Genomic DNA, 19642 nt, shown 5'->3' with positions numbered 1-19642 from the left:
CACTGCTCCGATTAAACCACACACTCCTCACAGTTATAGATTCAGCATTTTCAATCTCTCCTCTTAAATCAGCCCTTCTAGACCTGTAATCGCTTAGTTTGAGCTTTGCTAAAGGCTTTTGACTGTTGACTAAACAGCGTGGAAGGAGAAGTGAACAATTTAATCTTTGATTCCTGCATCTGTCTGAAATTTTTATTCCCCCAGTCTTGCTGCAATTTGCTGGATCTTAGAAAAATCAGAAGCGATAGTTTGCACCCCTAGAGGATGAACATTTTTCTTCTGTTATTATTTTTTGTAATTAACAAACCCTGAGTTTTCTGACCAGAAACAAATTCTTTTCACTTTTAGTCCCATCCCCTTGCTCTGCTTCCCTCTCGCCACGGCCACCCACAGCACCCCCAGGACACGAGGACAGGGTGCTGCCGCTGCCAACCAGCGGCGAACAACAGGCTGGTGCTGGCTGCTCTTGCCACGTCTCTGGTTGATATTGCATCTGCTTCTTGTTTACAGGAGTTAGTCATGAATTCAAAGGTCTGCTGAATCCAGAGACAGACTTACCCTCTCCCCATCCTCTCCGGGCGCCCCTGGGGGTCCATGGGGGCCTGGCTCACCCTATAAAGAAACAACAGAAGAGCTTCAGAGAAGGCATAGATGCTCTGGCAATAGAAAACATTGGGTAACGTTGAGAAACCAAGCAACAGGCTTGACTTTTCTGTCTGTGCCATGTGCTGAAGGCACTCATACCCTCATGGTCCCAGTCTCCCTGTGCTCTTTGAAGCAGCAGCCCTTCTTTACCTGCTCAGGGCCACACGTGGGCTCCAGCACTGACAGACTAATGTCCTCCAGGAGCTAGAGCTCATGGGATTTACCAGTGACACTTTGGCAGGGGTCTGGGAACCATGGTAGCTCCTTCAGGAGAGGGACTCATGCTCTGCACGCAGTTATTGCTTTACCAAAGGCATGCTATTCCATTTCTGGCTGATTAAGCATCTCTCTCAGGCGCTGTCTTCCCTTTCCTGTGTAGCTTGTAATCACGACACAATCTCCGCTGTTCAAACACTCCCTTGCTTTATAAAGCAATGGCTGCACTCTCTAGGGAGGGAAGGCACGAACAGCCTGCCAAAATAACCGGCTTCTTACATTTTTTTCTCATTGTTTAATTATACAGCAAAGAGAAGAATCTCATTATAATTTTTGGCAATTTCCATCCACAACTGCACTGTCTAAAAGCAGTGTTTTGCTTCTTGCTTTATTTTTCAGTCTGCATTTTATTAAGGCTTTTTTTTTTTTCCCCTTTCCAATTTCAAGCAGCCTCAGAAGGATCTTGCAACTTCCCGGGATGTGAATGCTGTGCCTGAGAGGCATGCTGTGACACCCCTCACGCTCTTACAGGACACGCTCATCCTATCCTAATTGCACCATTGCGGCTCATCCCCAGCAATAGCTGCCCTCCGCCCAGCACCTCCCAGCCACCTCCTCCTGCCAAGGTTTCGTTACAGACCACGGCCAGAAGACAAGTGGAAGATAACTTACTCTATTTCCCTTCTCACCAGGCAAACCAGCCAAGCCATCAAACCCTCGGTCACCCTAAAAGAAAAACCAGTTTAGTACACATTTCCACCTGCTGTTGAATATCTTTCCAATTTGTTTCCTTTCTGTGTCAAGGAGGGATTGATTTCCTCCCTCAGACATTCAGCCATCACCTCCCATCAGACCAGTGATGATTTCAAACTTACAGAATTTAAAAAAAAAAAAAAAAGAAAAAAGCTCAAAGTCATTTTACCTCCTCCCTCTTCCCCCAGCACCTACAGTTTTAAATGCTTTCCCATGTGGATTTCAGAACCCCTCTGGGTGACTTCTCCATGGTCTAAAGCCTCTCTCTTCTGGACAGATTCTTCTACTCCGATTATTTATTTATTTCTGACTCCATGGAATTAGAAATGACAATCCACGGGTGAGCAAACTGGATGCACTAGTATTCCCATGCCTGCCAACAATGCAAGCTTTACTGCAGTCCATCCGTTTAACCCTCCTGAACTCTCTAAGGAAACAAATTTATATACAAATAAAGTCTGGAAACTGTCTTAATGAATTCAAGGTCAGAAGACAGATCTGTTTTGACCTAAAAAGGAATGTCATCAGCTGGTAACTTTGGTGACTTCACATGGATGCTTAAGGGTACTGTGAATGTGGCATCTCCATGCTACCCTCACAGAGCAGTCCGCTCTGCCTGCCCCCAGCCTGAGCAGGCACAAAGCCAGCTGTGAGACTGGGGGTGTATAGGGGATATATAGTCCCAAACTGCTGATAGAGGGAAGGCAAACCAAGGCAAGGACGGCTCCCAGCATACCTCTTTTCTTACACGTCTCCAGCAGCTCCTGCCACTGTCTACTGCTGTAAATGCAGCTCTGGGCCAAACAGAGCTTTGGGCATCCTTCTGGGGAGCGTGATGCCAAGCCCAAAATAATGAACTCTGCTAAAAGGCCGGGTGTGTTAATTTGCACTTGGCATCATGTTGAGAAAGTCATGCAACCTCACGCTGGCAGAGCGCAGGCAGCACTTGCCAGCATCTGCCTGCAAACAACCATGTGAATGTCCCCTAAGTGCACTCCTCATGTCCCCTGCCCAGGTCCATGGATGCTCCCAAAGGAAATGGGCAACTCACTATGAAATTCAAGTGAGAGGCAGGAAAAGCAAAACCTCAGTAGTGCTGAGAGCAGGTGGGCGGCAGGAGCCTGCCTTGCCAGGGCTTTTGCCCGTGCCCATGTAGCTCCTTCGGGTCGGTACGTGGAGACCTCACGGTGAACACAGCAAGCCGCAACAGGGCTTCTCCTCTCCAAACTTGTGCCCTGTTCAGTCTCCTGTGTTCTGGGGAGAAGCGGGGACAGGAATGCACAGAGACAGCCTTTTCCCAAAAACCTCAACTCTTAGGAGAGAAGATACAGGGGCGTTTGCAAATTGTGGGTGACACAGTCTCCTAACGCCCAGAGCAGAAGGCAGTGGGTACCACTCAGTAGATAAAGAAGTCCCATTTTCTCTGTAAAGAGGTGAAGACATTTGTATTTTCACATTCTAACGGCATGTGAAAATAGTATCAGCTCCTCCCTTCCACAAATCCTTTACCTATTCACAGGGAAAGGAAAGTCGATCGCACCCGAGATCGGTGCAGGTCAGTCTGGCTGGGGTGCACCCAGGGTAACCGGCAGCGCTTTCCTTTTGGCAGGTCCTAGAGCATCGCTCTGTCTCTGCTCACGGCAAATTTCCTTCTCCTTTCCAGCACTACTCGTTATTCTGTTTTCCCTTCTTCCCTGGCATCTACTCCTTTGAGGGCAGTCGACGCTCATTAAAGTACTTTACTGGATAAATGATTTGCAGTTTCCTGTCTCTGTATCAAAACCCCCCATCTATTCCAGCTTTAAGTATCTACATAATAAAGCACTTAAACCTTCTACTACATGATTCCCTGAGCAAACTTTCTCTGCATTCAATTTCAGTGGAAGAGCTTCTTTCTTGCTTGATAATACCAGCAGATCACAGCTGAATGAAGGGATTTTGTCTCAAATAAAAATACAGGGCATTAAAATTCCTCACCATGCCTTCTGCATTTCCTCCCCCGGTTAATAGGTATTTTTCTGGTAGTTATATTTTAGGACGTTTCCAACTGCTCATTCATGTTTGTTTTTCATAATTGGGATTCCAAGTATTTGTTCTACAACTGCAGCCAAGGGAACATATTTCATTCTTAAGAGAATCCAGCAATTTAAAAAAGTTGCATCAAACGAAAAGGAAAGGAAAAGAAAAGATTGCTATTGTGCCTTCTAGGTGTGTGTTTAATTTCCCCTCTCTCAAATGTGGAGCCCGTGACTTCACAGGAGTCACTGAACCATTTCGACAACCTTCTCCAAGCAAGGTGGGCTCCTTCTGCCAAGGGTTTCTCAGTTCATACTTGCTAAAAAGCAGATGCTGATTCCAAAAGCACAAAAATATGTGGCACTACCTTTGGTCCTGTCTGGCCTGGCATGCCCCGGGCACCGTCGCTGCCAGCTCGTCCCTGCAACAGAGAAAAGCGAAGTCAAATACAAAGGGTAAGGGAGGACCAGAGAGACATCTGCTCTTTGGTCTGCGGCCGAGTGAAGTTTTATTTAAGGCAGAGCTCACCGGCTGGGGAGCCGCTTCCCTTGGCGAGGGAAAAAATGCCGGTCTGTTTTTGAGGCAGCATCCCAGGCTCAGCCCGGCACTAATGAGAAGGGCGAGACAAATGGCAGCAAAGCTGCTTCACTACATGGGATGCTGAGACACTGTCACTGATTTTCATTTGAAATAATTATCTTCCAGTGCATTTTAAGATATGCTAATGACAACATCCACAAACTGAAATGAGTTGGGTTTTTTTTTTGTTTTTTTTTTTTTTTTTTTAAGAAAGCCAGAAGTGGGTCACACAAAAGACTTCCTTGTTTCTTCTTCCAGCAAGCCGAATCACGGCAAGCCAGAGGACAGAGTAAAATAAAAATCAGCATCAGGGATGTCGACAGAGCAAGTGAGCACAATTTTTACCAGCTCCAGAAACCCTCTGGGGTGGATCCTCTTCATGCGCTACCGAGACCTGGGGACTGTTCAAACCATCCCAGAGCTAGTTATGAAGTTACAACCTCAACACCACAGAGCAGGGGAAAAAAAAAAAAAATAGCGACAAATGTGGATTTGCAGTTCTCCCCACACTGCCAACTTCTGACTCTCATCCTCATTTGTGTCTGCCCAGATGGACAGAGAGGTCCCGGACAAGCCACCGGCTGGCTGCCAGCCTGCTCTTGTGCAATGCTCTCGGTGCTCAGAAGTTGTTTGGCAGCAGTAACAATCTCTAGCAGAAATTGTAGTTCATGCAGTCACCAGTGCAGCTCCCAGGACACTCACCCTGCGGCCTGGTTTTCCTGCCGGACCGGGAGGACCCTGGATGCCTCGTGGACCCTGCAAGGCATCAAGCAGAGAGGAAGAAATGCCATCACCCAAAGGCACGACAGACAGACCCAGTGCCTGTAGCATCACTGCTGGGGCCGTCAGGGTCACCAGGGCTACAAAACAGGATGTGAACCCCTCAAGCAGAGCCCGTGGTTCAAAATACACAGGAAAGGCTCAGGATCGAGCATCTTTGGACAGGAATTGCATGCGTTTATCCGCGAGGAAGCTTTGGCCCTGCAAGCAGCTCCACACGGTGGAGACAAATCACTTCCCCCACCATTAGAAAATGGGAACTTTCCCTTAATGCAGGTTGCACGGCTTGGAAGAACAATTTCCTGAGCGTCAGCAAACTCCCCATGCTCCAACCTATCTCATATTTACGGGACTCCTCCACAAGTGTCTTTGCAGGAAAGGACTACCACCTGCAGAATTTTACACTGTTGGCTTAAAATTATGTCTTGAGTCTGCATTTGGATACTTGAAGGGACATTTATATGCAAAACCAGATGTTCCCACACCTTCCTACTTTCAGCTGGCATTGAGTTACTGAATCGCTCCTCACAACAGCCTCTAAAGCAGGACTGGCTGCTCCACATCTTCATTTCCCCCAGATCCCCCCAGTTGCCCAATTTGCCCACACACACCTGAGGTCCCATTTCTCCAGCTTCTCCCTTTAGTCCACCACTGCCCGGAGGTCCCTTTGGACAGAGAACACGATTTATTACATTTTTCCACAACAGAGCCAGAGGGAAGATTCATACCACGTTAAGAGAGATCCATTCATGCAGGTAACCCAGAGCACCCACAGCGCCGGCTGGGTCTGCTCCGTCCTTGCTGGCCCACTCACTTACCATGGGGCCCGGCCGCCCCGTCAGACCCATTGGACCTGCTGGTCCTCTCAGCGCCAGCTGCAACAGAAAGAGAGAAACGTTGCTCAGTTGGTGCCTCTGCTTCACTGCTGCAGCAGGACAGCCACCATCGTGCCACCAGCCACGCGTTCCCTCCACGCCCCGAGGACCATGAATCCTTGGAGCAATGTCCATACGCTCAGTGAATTTACCCAAGAATGTCCAACTTGCTGCCCCACCAACTCCTTCCTGCATCCACAAATGGGCAAATCCCCCAGACGGCACGTGGGTCTGCTGAGAGGACGTACGGACCTACACGCAGTCTGCCTGTAGGCATCCTTCCCCGTACGCCCGCTCCGCCCCGTGCACGCAAAGCACAAAACCCCGTATAGATGCATATAAACACACCCTGGCCCAGACCCATAGCTGGTGGAGGGGCGAGGAGTTACCTGCATTTAAACCAGAGAGAATCTGCCTCTGCAGGTCAGATCCCCTTTTCCATCATCACGTATAGTCACAATAAAATGGACGCTTTTGGCAATAAATTATTGAAGGTAAATGTCAAAACTTTGCCTGGACAGGTTATAAGGGTTTGTTCACATATCTTTATGATCCCAGTCCAGCTTAGGAGGATTTTTTCTTTACAATCTTAAGAGTTAAATTTTGGAGGAATTTTTTTTTTTTTTAATTACTATATAATAGCCTACAAACAGAAAGACAATTTTATAATTTTATTTGCAACAGGGTAAGGTGGGGGGAAGGTGTTAACTCAATAATTAAGGAGTCACATAACCATGCATCAAGTCAGTAATTTCCATGGTGGGTAATGGCGCTGGTCCACACTTTAAAACATCACTCGGACAACTGGTTCCCTCGTGACAATTCAACGTTTTAAGAGTTGTAATTATCTATGTACTCCAGTAATTAAAAGCTACCCGTGACTGCACTTGGAATGGCATAAATATTGCACAAATGCTAGATTATGTGGCATCTTTTTACAACATCCCATTAAAAGGGAGCTGCTCTGATACACTGCCGACTAGGACAATGTTCAGTGTCTACTGAAAGCCAAATTTTAAGGGAATAAATCAACCTAATAATGCAATTAACAATAACAAGAAAAACAAACCCCAAAACAGGGAAGAAGATATCCTCCCCCCTGCAGGAGTCCTCTTCCATACCTGCCATATCCTGTAACTTCCCCACCAAAAAAAAAACAAAAAAGAAAGAAAGGTGATTTATTTCCCTTTCTGCTTTGGTATCAGGTTTTTCAGCTACAATTGTCTGACAATAGGTTGAAGTTAACCCCAAAATGGATTTTTTTTTTCTTTCTGGCAATATTCAACTTTTCATACACAGCTCAAAGGTCCCCCAGGATTTGTTTGTTTTTTAATTTTTTCCCCAAAACTGAAAATTAAAAAAACAGAAAAGAGACTTTAAGTGAGAGGAGAGAGGTGCTTTGTTTGTTGGGGGTTTTTTTCCATAACAGTCACAATTTTCAACAGGCAGGGGAGAAAAAAAAAAAAAGAAAAAAAAAAAAAGAACAAGACCAGAGAGTCTGAGAAAGCAGATGCTTCTCATGAAATGTTCATCTGGTCAAAAGCTCTATTTCCCAGCAAAATGAAATGCTGATGGAAAAACTGTAGGCAGCCTTGAAATTAAGACTGACAAGGTAGCACCAGAAACATAAGCCACCAATATTATTCTCAGAGCAAGGTTAATGGACAGGAAAATACAATGGCTGGTGGCATCAGAGCCCTGTACTCTACCTGAATATGTATAAAATCAAACTCCTTTGTAAAAGGAGAGTTGGATGGAAACCAGAATAACCCGGGGCTAAGCCAAAACCCTTGTTATAAACCAAAAAGGGGAGACCCCAATGGACTTTATTTCATTCAAGGGTAAAATAAATTGCTTTTTAGCCCACTTTAGCACACCGGCCCAAAAAAAATCTGTGCTAAAGAGACGGCCAACAGCACTGAGTAACAGACTGGCTGCGTCCGAGCCGCACATCCCAGCTGCAGACAGATGTGGGCTGAGGGGCCTGAGGAGCGCAGCTACGCTCTGCCCCGGATGGCTGCATTTGGCAGGGAGCGGAGCAATGCCCCCAGAGCTCCGTCCCTCTGCGAAATGCTCCCTAAACCAGCTTATATTTTCCCTTTTACTGCAAGGGCGTGCTTGCAGCCCGAACTGGCTCCCTCCCAGACAAGACTGGGGTAAATATAGAAGGAGGGGGCTTGTGGGGTCCCCGTATGTTCCCTTCTGCTGTAATTGCGCCTCTTGCATCAATGATCAACGGTAACCTCACACAAGCGCTCACGGAAGGAAAGTTTCAAAGCTGTATTGGCTAGAAATTACGTTTTATTTTGAAGAGATGAATATGAGGCCTTATACACTACAGTACTCATCTAGCCAGGGACCAGGAGCTGTACCGGGAACGCGCACGGCTGCTCTCGTTTCACCAGCGAGCCTATGTAACCAACGCCGCCAGGGGTTACCTGATCATCGATCAATAAGATCATCTGAGAGAAGAAAAGGTTGCATGGATATTCATCATGTATTTCCAGATAAATACATCAAAGGAAATTGCAGCCCGCCTGTTGAGATTTGCGCAGCTGGGAACAGCTTACATCCGTGACATACATTTAATGATTATAATTTGGGGGGGGTGGATAAACAAAACCCTTGCAGCACATACCACAACTGTTCATACAGACTCTCACAACTGACATCACGAACAGCAAACATGACCGAAGCCAACAGGCCTATGTCTACTTGCACCAGCAGAAGGCCTGTAAGCAACTCAAAACCATGCTTCTAGGGCCTGGCCTATGGCTGAGCGTTAGTAAAAGACCAAGACACCCAGATGCCATCACCTCGAGGAATTCCGTCTCAGGTGAGAGGCTATTATTACCACCAGCACATGGATGGTGCAAGTATGGAGACATCGCCCGTGACACCTTTATTCCGGTCCTCCTCCTCTTCCACAGGCACCTGCTGTAGAAGACATCCCCACTGCCCTCCACTTACCCTGGCCTGCTGCAGGATGGCTTGGGCTTGGGCCTCCTGGGCCGAAACGAGAGGTCCTTTAGAGCCAGCATCTCCTCCTCCACTAAAGCGGAACTGATGGGAACAAGATGGAGAAAGCAGGTCGCAGGGTTGCTGTCTCCCCACCCTCGCACTAGCCTGATCCTAAGACTGACCCAACCCCGTCGCTGTCGTTCCAGACCAGCCGATTAACCACGGGGTGCTCGAGTTACCCAGCTCACAGACACAGACTGACCATTTCCCACGCCCAGACCCACACAGCAAATTCTGCCGCTTCAAAGTAACGCACAGTAAGAGGGGTTGCAGGCTCTGAGCTGTAAAGACCTCTCACACCACCGTTCGAAACGAAATGCAAAGTTCTCAGAGAGCTGATACTGCCTGCGCAGGCACTGCTGGCCAGGAGACCCCCGGAGATGGGGCTGCATCAGGTTATTTGGCTGTAGCTGCCGGCTTGCCATGGGACAAAGGCTGCCTTTCTCAAGTGTGGCAGCGTGCTTCACAGAGCAGAGTTTGGCCTATTGTTTGAGCCAAGATCCTTCAGCACACAAAGGTTTTTAAAAACCTCCCAAGCATTAATGTTTTCATCTTCCCAAACTTGAAAGGGAAGGAGTTTAATGTTTTCTTCTGCCTCCTCCAGCCCCAACAGCTACAAGCCTGCTCTCCAGGACACACACCCTTCTCCTGCCTTAATTGTGTGCGTCTTTGGGATTTTGCAAGAAGGACTCTCCGGGCTGCAGAATCTACTTGGACGGCTCTTTCACCTCCATTTCACCTCTGCATTGCGCTTGGTTACTGCTAGGTATGTGACCACACGAACTTGGCAAGCAGATTCAAAGAGATGCAATTTATAGGCCTACGGTTGGTTACTGTAGAGGCCAACAAGTGTATTGTAATGGCCAGCTAAGCTCCGTGTTGAGCACTTGGCCCAGGCTGTCCCAGGCACCCTGCCAGTATCCTACACAAGTATCACCCTACCACTTGGAGCCTGTACAAGAGTGCTGTGGTTTTTCACTAAAAGGCTCTTTTCCTTTGGTACCTAACCACTTATTTTCAGCATCTGGTTTCCTTAGGGTTTTCTCACATCAAAGCAGACATAAAATATAACCATTCCGTTAGCATCCCAGGATGAAGAAGGCTGACTTGCTAGCTTCACGTAGGGGAAGAAAACCCAATGCAATATAACCACTGGTCATCAAAAATGACCGGTTAATTCAGGCGCTTACAATTTTGGTACCTGCTTTGAAGAGCTGTTAGAGGTTCCTCACCATAGGAGGCTTCTGCCTGGAAATTGGGCCCTTGGAAGTGTCTTCAGTTGCTTCTTCACGACTGTCACCTTCCAACACTATGCCCAGCCAGAAACATTTAACCTTATTCATAATTTCTGGAAACTTTAACCTAACTACCTTGTGCTTTTGACCAGTGAAGAAGTTCCAGTGCTTTGCAAAAAGTGAATTTATAAGGAAAGCCATCCAGATACATCTTTTATACCACAGAAAACGTGTCCTTGGTGAAAGGGATGGGAGACTTCTGCAAGAACAAGCAGTAGCAAAGCCAAGCAGCTCTACTCATTTAAATGCTTTTTTAGTTACATGTGTACTTACAGGCAACATAAGCATTGTCCCTGGTGGTCCTGGTAAACCATCTGCTCCTGGAAGACCTGGGCGGCCAGGTGGTCCCTACAAGAAGAATAAGTAAAAATAAACTCCTATAGCATTATTTTAATCACGTCCATACATAAGCAGTTGTGGCTGTAAAGGTATATGTCATGATATAAAAGGCTCCCTATCTTGAAAGACAAGCATTGAGCATGTAGGCATCCCAATGCTACGGCAAATTTTGTGAAAGCACATTTGTAAGCGCACATGATTTTTCTTAGTAATCCACTCTTACATCCTGGCCCCCATACTTCCAGGGTCTGCCCTACGTAATTTTTGAGTGAGCAATAGAAGTCTCTGCAATGTTCCAAGACAATGGAATCAATGTTTAGTTGGGTCTGTTAAAACCTATTAAAAAAGTATATGAAACTTCATAACTCAGGTCAGTGAGATAGATATCTGGAAAGATAAATACCTTTCTGTACATGTTCAGTCATCTGGGTCATTCCATTTTTCTCTCTTGTCTTTTTTTTTTTTTAGTCCTATGAGGCTACTTCCATCTACAATGAAGTGATCCTGTCAGCAGCTGTAAATCAGCAAAACTCTGAGGATCTCGATGGAGCCGTGTTGATTAACATCAGTTGTCTTTAACTTGTACTAAAGAAACGATTATGCAGTAAAAGATGTATCGATGAAGCTATAAATAATCAAATATGGCCAATTTTCCTAAGACAGCCCACAGATTATTTGTATTCTCAACTGTGTATTTGCAAAAAGTTTAAGTTAACCCAAATTTGTACATCCATCCAGCAATCCGACATGCAAATGAGGATACCATCCAACTACTCAATATCCATGACCAATTACAATTTTCACACCAGCTTACGGAGCCGAAGACAAGAGTGACTTGATCATGTCCCAGTGAGGCCAACATGAGCCCTGGTGCTCATTTCATTGCAAGACAAACAGGACTGCCTGGCCGACAGCTCAAGCTTGAGGACTTGGACACTCTCCTGTTTAGTAAATGCCAATAATAAATCCATCTGTGGACAACCGAAGCTCTTCGAAGGGCAAGCAGCAAACATCTATGTCAGTTCTCACTCTCTCCAACCTGCCTGAAGCCCTCCAGCCCATGAAGACAACAAACAAAAGTAAAAAATAAAACCCTGCCACAAATCACAGATGTATATGGACAGGCTACGGGGACACACAAGAGCCAGACCTTGCCCCAGAGAGTCACGCACTCACCCCTCAAGGCAAAGGGAGGTGGATAAAGATGGGAAAGGGAGGAGGGAAAAAGAAATAGGTAACAAAGTCCCTAAAAATCAGAACCGTTTAAAAAAAACCCAAAAAACCCCCAAACAAGCCAAAACATGTGTCCCTCTATGCCATGTTCAACTTAACATTTCCCTGACGGTCTCCCTCTTAAAAAGGAACCCAAAACATTCAAGTCAAACGTTTCAAGCGCTAAATTAGAGCCCAGCACCAGGGTGGGGGCGAAGAGCTGCCGCTACTCCACCCAGCCCCAGCCAGCACACGGCCCCAGCCGGGCTGTGGCTCGACCCACGCCGCAATTACAGGGCAGAGCAGCGCGGCAGCCGAGGAGCTGAGGTCTGCACCGCAACCAGCCCGGAATAACAACGCTGCTCCCAGCGCTGCAGCAAGCAGACAGTGCTGCAGCCAGTGATTTATCAGCATAAAAAAAAAAACAAAAACAACCCCCCCCAAAAAACCAACCCAGCAGCTCCCTTAACGCCAAAGGGAGGCTGCATAACGCACCAGCCCATCCATTTTTCACGCAAAGCTCATGATGTTACATTCATGCTGTTTACTTAGTCTGGCCGACACCGGAGTCCCTGACTCCACTGATGAGGTGCAGAGGGCAGTCCCATCTGTTAGAGCAGAAGCACGATAAATAATTTAGGCCAGACTCATTTTATATAATAAACTTTCTTGCCTCCCCCTCTTCCCCTTTAACTCCGGTCCTGCACATGATGGATCAGGAATGAGCTTGTTTATCTCTCTGTGTGTACTCTGCCTGACAAACGTTGATGTGATGTTTTTACACATAAATGCCTCTTTTTGTTTCAGGTTGGGTGTGTGAGGTCTTTTCGTTGCAGGGTGGAGCAGCAGGAGGCAATGGTACAGGGGAAAAATCAAACCCATAAAGCCCTTTGTAAATTCAAATTCACAAATGCTTTTAAAAAATGCAGCATGCCAGACTCTCAGTTGGTGTAAATCTGTATCACTCATTATGTAAATAGGGATTTGCTGATATATAGCAGCCAGGGATGGGGACTTCAACTTTCATTTGGTGCAGTGCTCTAAAATGCCATGCTGAGTGCAAACACTAACACAATATTTCAAGGGAATGTTTAAACTGAAACCTCAGTGTGCTGGTGCTCGGGCTCCTCGAGCAGCAGACAGGAACAGCGGTGCCCAGCAGCCCACAGTATCGAGCCTCAAAATTTGCTTCAAATGTCTCTCTCTAGGATTATTTTTCTGCCATTTTCAGCCCTGGTCAGAAAATTATGCAACAGAAGATCTTTCTCATGGTATTTGGGGTTTTCTAGGTAAGGCAGCGCTTGGCATCTGATGGACAAACGGGCACCCTGAAAACACCAAGCCTTTCAGAACCACCGTAAGGATTTTTAGGGCTTGTATTACACTTCCGAGATGCAAAACTGTCCTCAGGGGGAACAAGCCCTTTGGGACACAATGACTGTATGGTCTCGGAAGATACAGCTATTGCTTTGCAGCCAGCCTTCCCCCAGAGGCACGCTGACCAAGCCCAGAGCACCCAGGCACCCAGATTTCCAACCACAGCAGGGTCAGTGACAGAGCTGCAGCTTCGCTCTAATGCTGCAGCTCACCTCATTCAAAGGAGCACATTTTCCCACTTTCTTCATTCCAGTCCTTAGTACCAGTGAAATAGCTCTCTGATCTCCTCAGTGCCGTTATTTTCTTATTCCCACTGCTCGAAGAAACCTGCCTAAGTCATCCTAAACCGTCCTCCCCCCAGATGAATCCTCCGAAACCTCCCACAAACAGGCTGCTCTGCAGCCTTGCTGGTGACGCAAGCTCTTCTCCGCGTTGTAGAATAACTGGGATAAATGAACAAACTGACATGATGAATAAAACAGAGCTAAATGTGTGTTGGCCAATATTAACATAGCTGAATATTGTTGGTATATTAATTCGGTGCACCTACCTGATTGCAAATAAAAAGTCTTTTTATCAGACGCAGGCATAGGAAATGTTCCTCACCGTACACGAGTGTCATGTAAATTCATGAGCTACACGCAGGGTTAATAATAAACAAATTAGAAGAGGAGCTGCTCTAATTGAAAAGGAGTATTTTAATAGAGTTGCAGTCCCTGGCTCTGCAAGTTCATCACTTCTCTATGCACAATATGTTGCTTCACATTCTGTTCTGGACACTCAGAAAAAGCAGGATGTGCAGTCCTGTGCTAGATGCAAAGGACGCCTGTCATGTCAGGGTGTGGAGCAACACCATCGGCGACCATGCGTCTGCTGCTGACTGGCTTTGCGCCGCCGTTCAAGAGGAGCCTGACCAGCAAAAGTCAAAAACAAATGGCAAAAGTACAGACTCCCTCGTCACCAGGGTCAGCACCCATCCTGCCAGGCAACTGAATTCTTTGGAGCAGAAGCAGCACATTAAGGGGAGAAGACGACAAAGCTGGGCAACATGTAGGACCCACACAGGATGAAGACCCACAGCTCTTTTGACTAATCCTAGACCACCGCAAGATGCAAACCGCTGCTGGAACCTTGCCCAGCTTGCCCCTCCTCTAGGAAGCCTGACACCCAAGGATGCAGAGTCCTCCGTTGGTCCTTCTGCTAGAGTACTGCAGGAAGAACCAGGACCACAGTCTCTCAAGGGTTAAGCCAACCTCTCTGAGCAGTGGCCCTGGCTCCTGGCCCGCAGCTGCCTATTGACTTTTGGAGCTCGCAGGCATCGATCGATGGAGCACAGTCAGGGCCTCTCGTTCTCAATCATGTCACAACCACAAGAAACGTTATTACTGTTCCATCAAAAAACAATAAATACACCAGGAGCGTAAATGAGGTAGGGGTCTTTCCAGCAATGCTCCGGGGAGGATGGGGGAGCACAGCAGTCAGCGGACTCCAGCCAAGTCCCCGGGAACAACACAGCAACAAAGAGCCTTAATTAAAAAAAACCAGGGCCCAGGTTAGGGTTCATTGCCACAAGAACACCCAAACACCAGAGTAATCTCTTCAAGTACACCTTAAAACTCCAGCAGACACTTCCCAGTGCAGGCCAGCAATGGTTTTATTTCTCTCACTGGTTGTATTTTGCAACGTGCGTGTCTGCAGGTCGGGAGGGGAATAACGAAGGTTCGGAGCCAGCCGGTTGCTTTGTCCTCCAGCAGGCAGGAAAGCTGGGAAGGCAAGCCCTCCTGCCCGTGCCCCCGCGGAAGGCAGCCAGGCCCCGGGGGACCCCAAATCCACCCCGACGGAAGGGTAATTTGGAAGAGCACCAAACTGCAGAGGGGCAGTTCCCCATCTCTTGCTTATTGCTGATGAGCAGGTGGGACGGAGAACCACCTTGATGGGTGGATGGGTGGGAGAGGAATGACGGCAAGGGCAGTGCGAGGGAAGGACCACAACTCATGGGTGCATAGCACAGGAAAGGGAACGCAGCTGGATTTTAGAAGCTGGGGGGCGGGGTGTAAACGCCAGCTTAAAAAAAGGCATCTGCAAGTTGAGGCACGGTGGCTTAGTCTCCGCTTAACCCATGCAGACACCTGGGCCAGGAAGGACTTAGGGAAAAATACTCAGCCTTTCTAATCGGTGTTTTCATATTTTGATACATCCCTCCCTGCGTCCTGGCACGTAACGGTGCTTGGTCACTTCCAGAGGTGCCTCAGCCGGTGTTGCCGTGCCCACAGCCAGGCTGGGAGTAAGAAGAAATGAAAACCAGAGGGTCTGATGCACACCTGATGGCGGCCGCAGAGGCAACCTCTGGCCTCACTCCAGTGTTAAAAGAGGCTAAGGTAAGATCCTTGGTAGCACAGAGATCTTGTTCTGATCCTCTGCAATGGAGTGAATTCTCCCTCCTATTCTTTCTGGGTCTTAGGTTACTCAATTAAAACAAAAAAGTTTAAAAAAAAAGCGATAAACAAGGCCACAACACAAATCTTTAACAGCAGTCGCAGCAATTAGCTGTGCTAAGACACACATCGGAACTGCACAACACCCCTTACCCATCCAGACCCTCCCATTTGAGCCTGGATTGGTGGTGTTTCCCACCTTGTCCGGGCAGAATTTAACCAAAATCTGCCAGAAGACCAGGAAGCCCTGCAAACGCAGGGAGCCTGAGTCACCCCAGCTTATCCTTCCCAGACACCCAGGATGCAAACGGGATGCGGTTTCCCACCTGGAAGCCAACCGCTGGGTCGGCGGAGGATGCTGCGGTGCGCGCAAGGCGGCCACAGGTAGCGGGGCTGCCTTATCGGCCGGAGAAACGTGCTGGGGACCTCGGCGATGGGGTTAGGGGAGCGCTTGCTGATAAGCGCTCCCTTCCTCGGAAGGGTGTTTTGCCTTCGCTGGTGACGGCGCTGACAGCAGCGGCGTGTTACGTGTTCAGGCGCATCTCCTGTGATCCGTGTCGCTGCTGCTCTCCTCCCTCCTGTGCCTTCCAGGAGAAACTGGAAAAGCAGACCTCCAACCAAGCCTGCCTTCAGAAACCCACCCGTGAGCACATTTTTTTTGCCCTTTTGGCTGTCAGGATGCCTCCATGGGCCACAGGAGGCTGGCGTTGGGGCTGCTGGGAGCCCCATTCCCCCGATGAAACAGCAGTACACTAGAAGCTATTTTGAAAGCACATTCGACTGCACTCAACATCAAGACGCACCAAGGCACTGAAACGGTGTCAAGCTCCAAGCTCCATTTGTTTTGCTCACTCAAACCTGCTGAAATCAATGAATTTGCTCATGCGAAATGACTGCTGCTGGTACACGTCCCCGTGCCGCTGCTGCACCAGCCTGCAGCCCCGCTGGGCTGCAGTGAGGCAGGAACGGCTCTTCTCCTGCCAGCACAGCCCCGATTTTGGCACTCCAGCACCCAAGGCACTATTGCTCAAGGACACCGAGTGCACTCCTCTAGTTTCAGACCCGAACCAAGCTGCTCTGGCAGCTGAGGCTGTTCCCACCTCAGCATCTGTGCAAAGCCAGAGCCCGTCTGTGCTGTGGTGCATCTTCCACTAGACGTCAGGCCAAAATTCCCGCTGGGTGCGGGGCCGGGAGCAGCGTGCAGCCTGGTCCCCGTCTGCTCAGGCAGCCGCGCAGGGGTGCCTGCTCGCCTGGCTGCCTCTGCCGGGGGGGATAGGCCTGAACTGTGGGTGAGCCAAAGCAAACGAGGAGCGTCTTGGTGTGAGGGTTGTTTCAGAGACTCGGCTCAGGGAGTGAGGAGATAGAGTTTTAATTTTTGGCATTGGGTTGCTGCTCAAATGGCGACTGTGCACCACTTACTGACGCAAGGCTTGAGTTCAGCAGCTCCGTAACACGGGTCACTCCCGATCCCAGGTGAGGACTCGGCAATAACAAATAAACATGCAACTCTGACCAAAGTGCAGTGCTAAACTACGGGATCTGGGGTCACATTCCACAAAAGTGCTTGGGAGCAGCTGCCTTCGATGAGACACCCCAAAGCTGGAGGCTTCTGCAGGCGCAGTTTACAAAGCAGCGGCTGCTATGGACAGAACTGGTTTAAAGGAACATCAAAACCGTAATACAAAACCTAAGTTACTGCATTGTTAAAGCATATAAATCAGTCTCTAGAGCTCGCTGGTACAGACTAATAAGCCACCTACAGAAAGGGTGAGGTGCTGCACAAGAGCCACCTTCCCCCCAGGAGCAGGCTGGGACACAAAACGAGGGTAAGGAAGGACCCTCAGCAGGGGTGCTGGCACGACCCTGGGACCATCCCGGACCCAAACAAAACCAAACCTGACTCACAACATCAGCTGGAACAAGGACGGAAGAATCGCCGTTGAACCTCGTTTTACTGTGCTAAAGGATATTTCGTTGTTTGCTTATCTTGTTTTCCCAGTGCCGCGGCCCAGTTCCTGCGCTGGAACGAGCAGCCACGTGCCAAACCAAGAGCAGAGGGTTTGTCAGCCTTACTCCTGGTTTTAACCTAGAGAAAACTGCTTAATGCATTTGATTAGCTTGGCTGTTCCCCAACTGTCTACCCTGTACCTGTAAGCACATGTATAAGCTCCTTGTGGGGCTGATTCAGAAGAGGCTGCTACTACAGGATGAGCCATATTTTAGGGCCCCAGCAATACGCCACAGTCCCACTTTGCGCACAGACAAGATGACCCCAGGCTTCAGCTAAAGGGGCCAAAACCACAGGTACTCACTCTCTCCCCAGGGTCACCCATTAAGCCCACGGGTCCAGTTGGTCCTGGAGGTCCTGGAAGGCCCTAGCATAAAAAAGACAGAAAAAAAATAAGCCACTACAGGAAAATGTATTATTATTTGTAACATATTTGTACAACAGGCAGGAAAAGAATTAGAGCTTTCTATTTATTTTTGCACCAGAAAATCGACCCCGAAGCACTCTGTACACGTGCGTGGCATATGGAAGCAAGAGCCAGGAACAGCTTGCGCCGAGCCCTCCACATGCATCCAGCGCCCCGGAGCCGCGCGCATCCTTCGGTGCTAGGTGTAGACAAAGCATCACTTACTGCTGGGCCTTCGGGACCAGGTGGGCCTTCCACCAGCATACCCTAGGCAAGAGGAAGAGAAAAGGTGATTAGCAAGGCGCATCCTCACAGTCCCTTTGACTACAGGGCTGGAAAAGCTTTATCAGTTCTTAAATATTTTGGGTGTTGCTGCTAGGTGTAGGCATCCCAGAGCCGAAGGGTTTCCACTCTCTCTGGATGACATGGCCTGCATCGCCATTGCCAGAGGCACAAAAGGCACTGCCCATTGAAAAGCCAAATATCGTCTATTTGAATCACAAAGGGCACAGAAAAACAGCTCTTTCCCCCAGCACCTCACCCCACCACAGGGTCACCTTCTTAACCGCAACCCTTCTCCCTTAGCTCATGGCCAGGCAAAGGGCAAACTCTGGGGCACATCCAGCCTTGGCAGTGCCGGAGTGGGAGAAGAGATCCTCTTCAGGAAGAAGCTGTTTCTAGACCCAAGTGGCTTAAAAAAAAGTTAATAATCAAATTGTAATTTTTTTTTTAAATTACTTTCCCACCAGACTGCATGCCGTGATTTACTCTGTGTACCTAGGAAATCACTGTGTGGGCAAAATGGTAGAATAATGTTATTCCATTCCTTTTAATCTAAATATTTTGTCATAACTTTAAATCAGGTCTATCATGTACTCGGTAGAATTGAACATTTTATTTTCCCTCATGGGTATGTAAGAGGGAGGAGAGAAACCTCCCAATAAACCTGGCAAATGCTTTCCAGAAGGCATCAGGATGATCTGTTGGGAAAAGCCTTGCAGTGAGCATTGCCTTTTTATCTCTGGAGCAGTGACCGTGCCCCCAGCAGCACCCAGGCTGAGCCAAAGCAGTCCCAGCGCTTGCCAGCTCATCTGTAGCAGACAGGGACATTTTTCCTACGGGGTGAAATCAGCCTGTAAAAATCTGTGGATAAGCAGCCAGTTCATATGGGAGAAGCCCGGAGGAAGCAAGTGCAGGGACTGGTCTCAGGTCACCCTTGGCCGGTCTCCTGGGCTCAGGCTCCGGTGCCAAAAGCCTCAGCTGACCCCACGGCAGCCACTACGGCAGACAAGGCTGAGCTGAACGAATCTGAAATGTCTGGAAGAAAATCCAGCCATCCCTGCCCCAAAAGCCACAGTCTCTAAGCCCAGAGGAGCAAAAAATAGGGTAAAACATGCTGCCATGAACCATCCCTGCTTCCATGACTGGGATGCATGTTTCTGCACCACCAGTGCATGGCCAGCACGATTTTCTGTCTTTCAGTGTCCATACAACTCATTACCACCTCATTTAAAATCTGGCTTCTGCATCATTTGGATGTGTTAGGGGAAATTTTCTGCTGCTGTCATCACAGAAGCGCCTGCGGAGTCATTTTTCACCAGTAAAGAATTTAGGTCATGGACTTCGCCCTGTGCCCATTTTGACAGCAGTTTCACTGTCTGCCATGGACACGCTGCTCTCTTCTG

General features: G+C 48.3%; 1 protein-coding gene across 1 annotated transcript in view; it reads right to left on the bottom strand.

Annotated features, from left to right (window-relative positions):
- The window catches only part of COL5A1 (collagen, type V, alpha 1), a gene marked incomplete at its 5' end in the record, with an annotated part of 119246 nt that overhangs the window by 55076 nt on the left and 44528 nt on the right, over nt 1-19642 (bottom strand). The window contains 10 exons of the mRNA XM_010281872.1: nt 559-612; nt 1534-1587; nt 3998-4051; nt 4912-4965; nt 5601-5654; nt 5808-5864; nt 8835-8927; nt 10454-10528; nt 17856-17918; nt 18183-18224. Coding sequence (XP_010280174.1) covers nt 559-612; nt 1534-1587; nt 3998-4051; nt 4912-4965; nt 5601-5654; nt 5808-5864; nt 8835-8927; nt 10454-10528; nt 17856-17918; nt 18183-18224 — 600 coding nt within the window. The remainder of the gene's footprint in view (nt 1-558; nt 613-1533; nt 1588-3997; nt 4052-4911; nt 4966-5600; nt 5655-5807; nt 5865-8834; nt 8928-10453; nt 10529-17855; nt 17919-18182; nt 18225-19642) is intronic.

The sequence above is a fragment of the Phaethon lepturus genome, unplaced genomic scaffold (assembly GCF_000687285.1).
Source record: "Phaethon lepturus isolate BGI_N335 unplaced genomic scaffold, ASM68728v1 scaffold12422, whole genome shotgun sequence".
Lineage (NCBI taxonomy): Eukaryota > Metazoa > Chordata > Aves > Phaethontiformes > Phaethontidae > Phaethon > Phaethon lepturus.
This window is presented reverse-complemented; position numbering and strand designations above follow the sequence as displayed.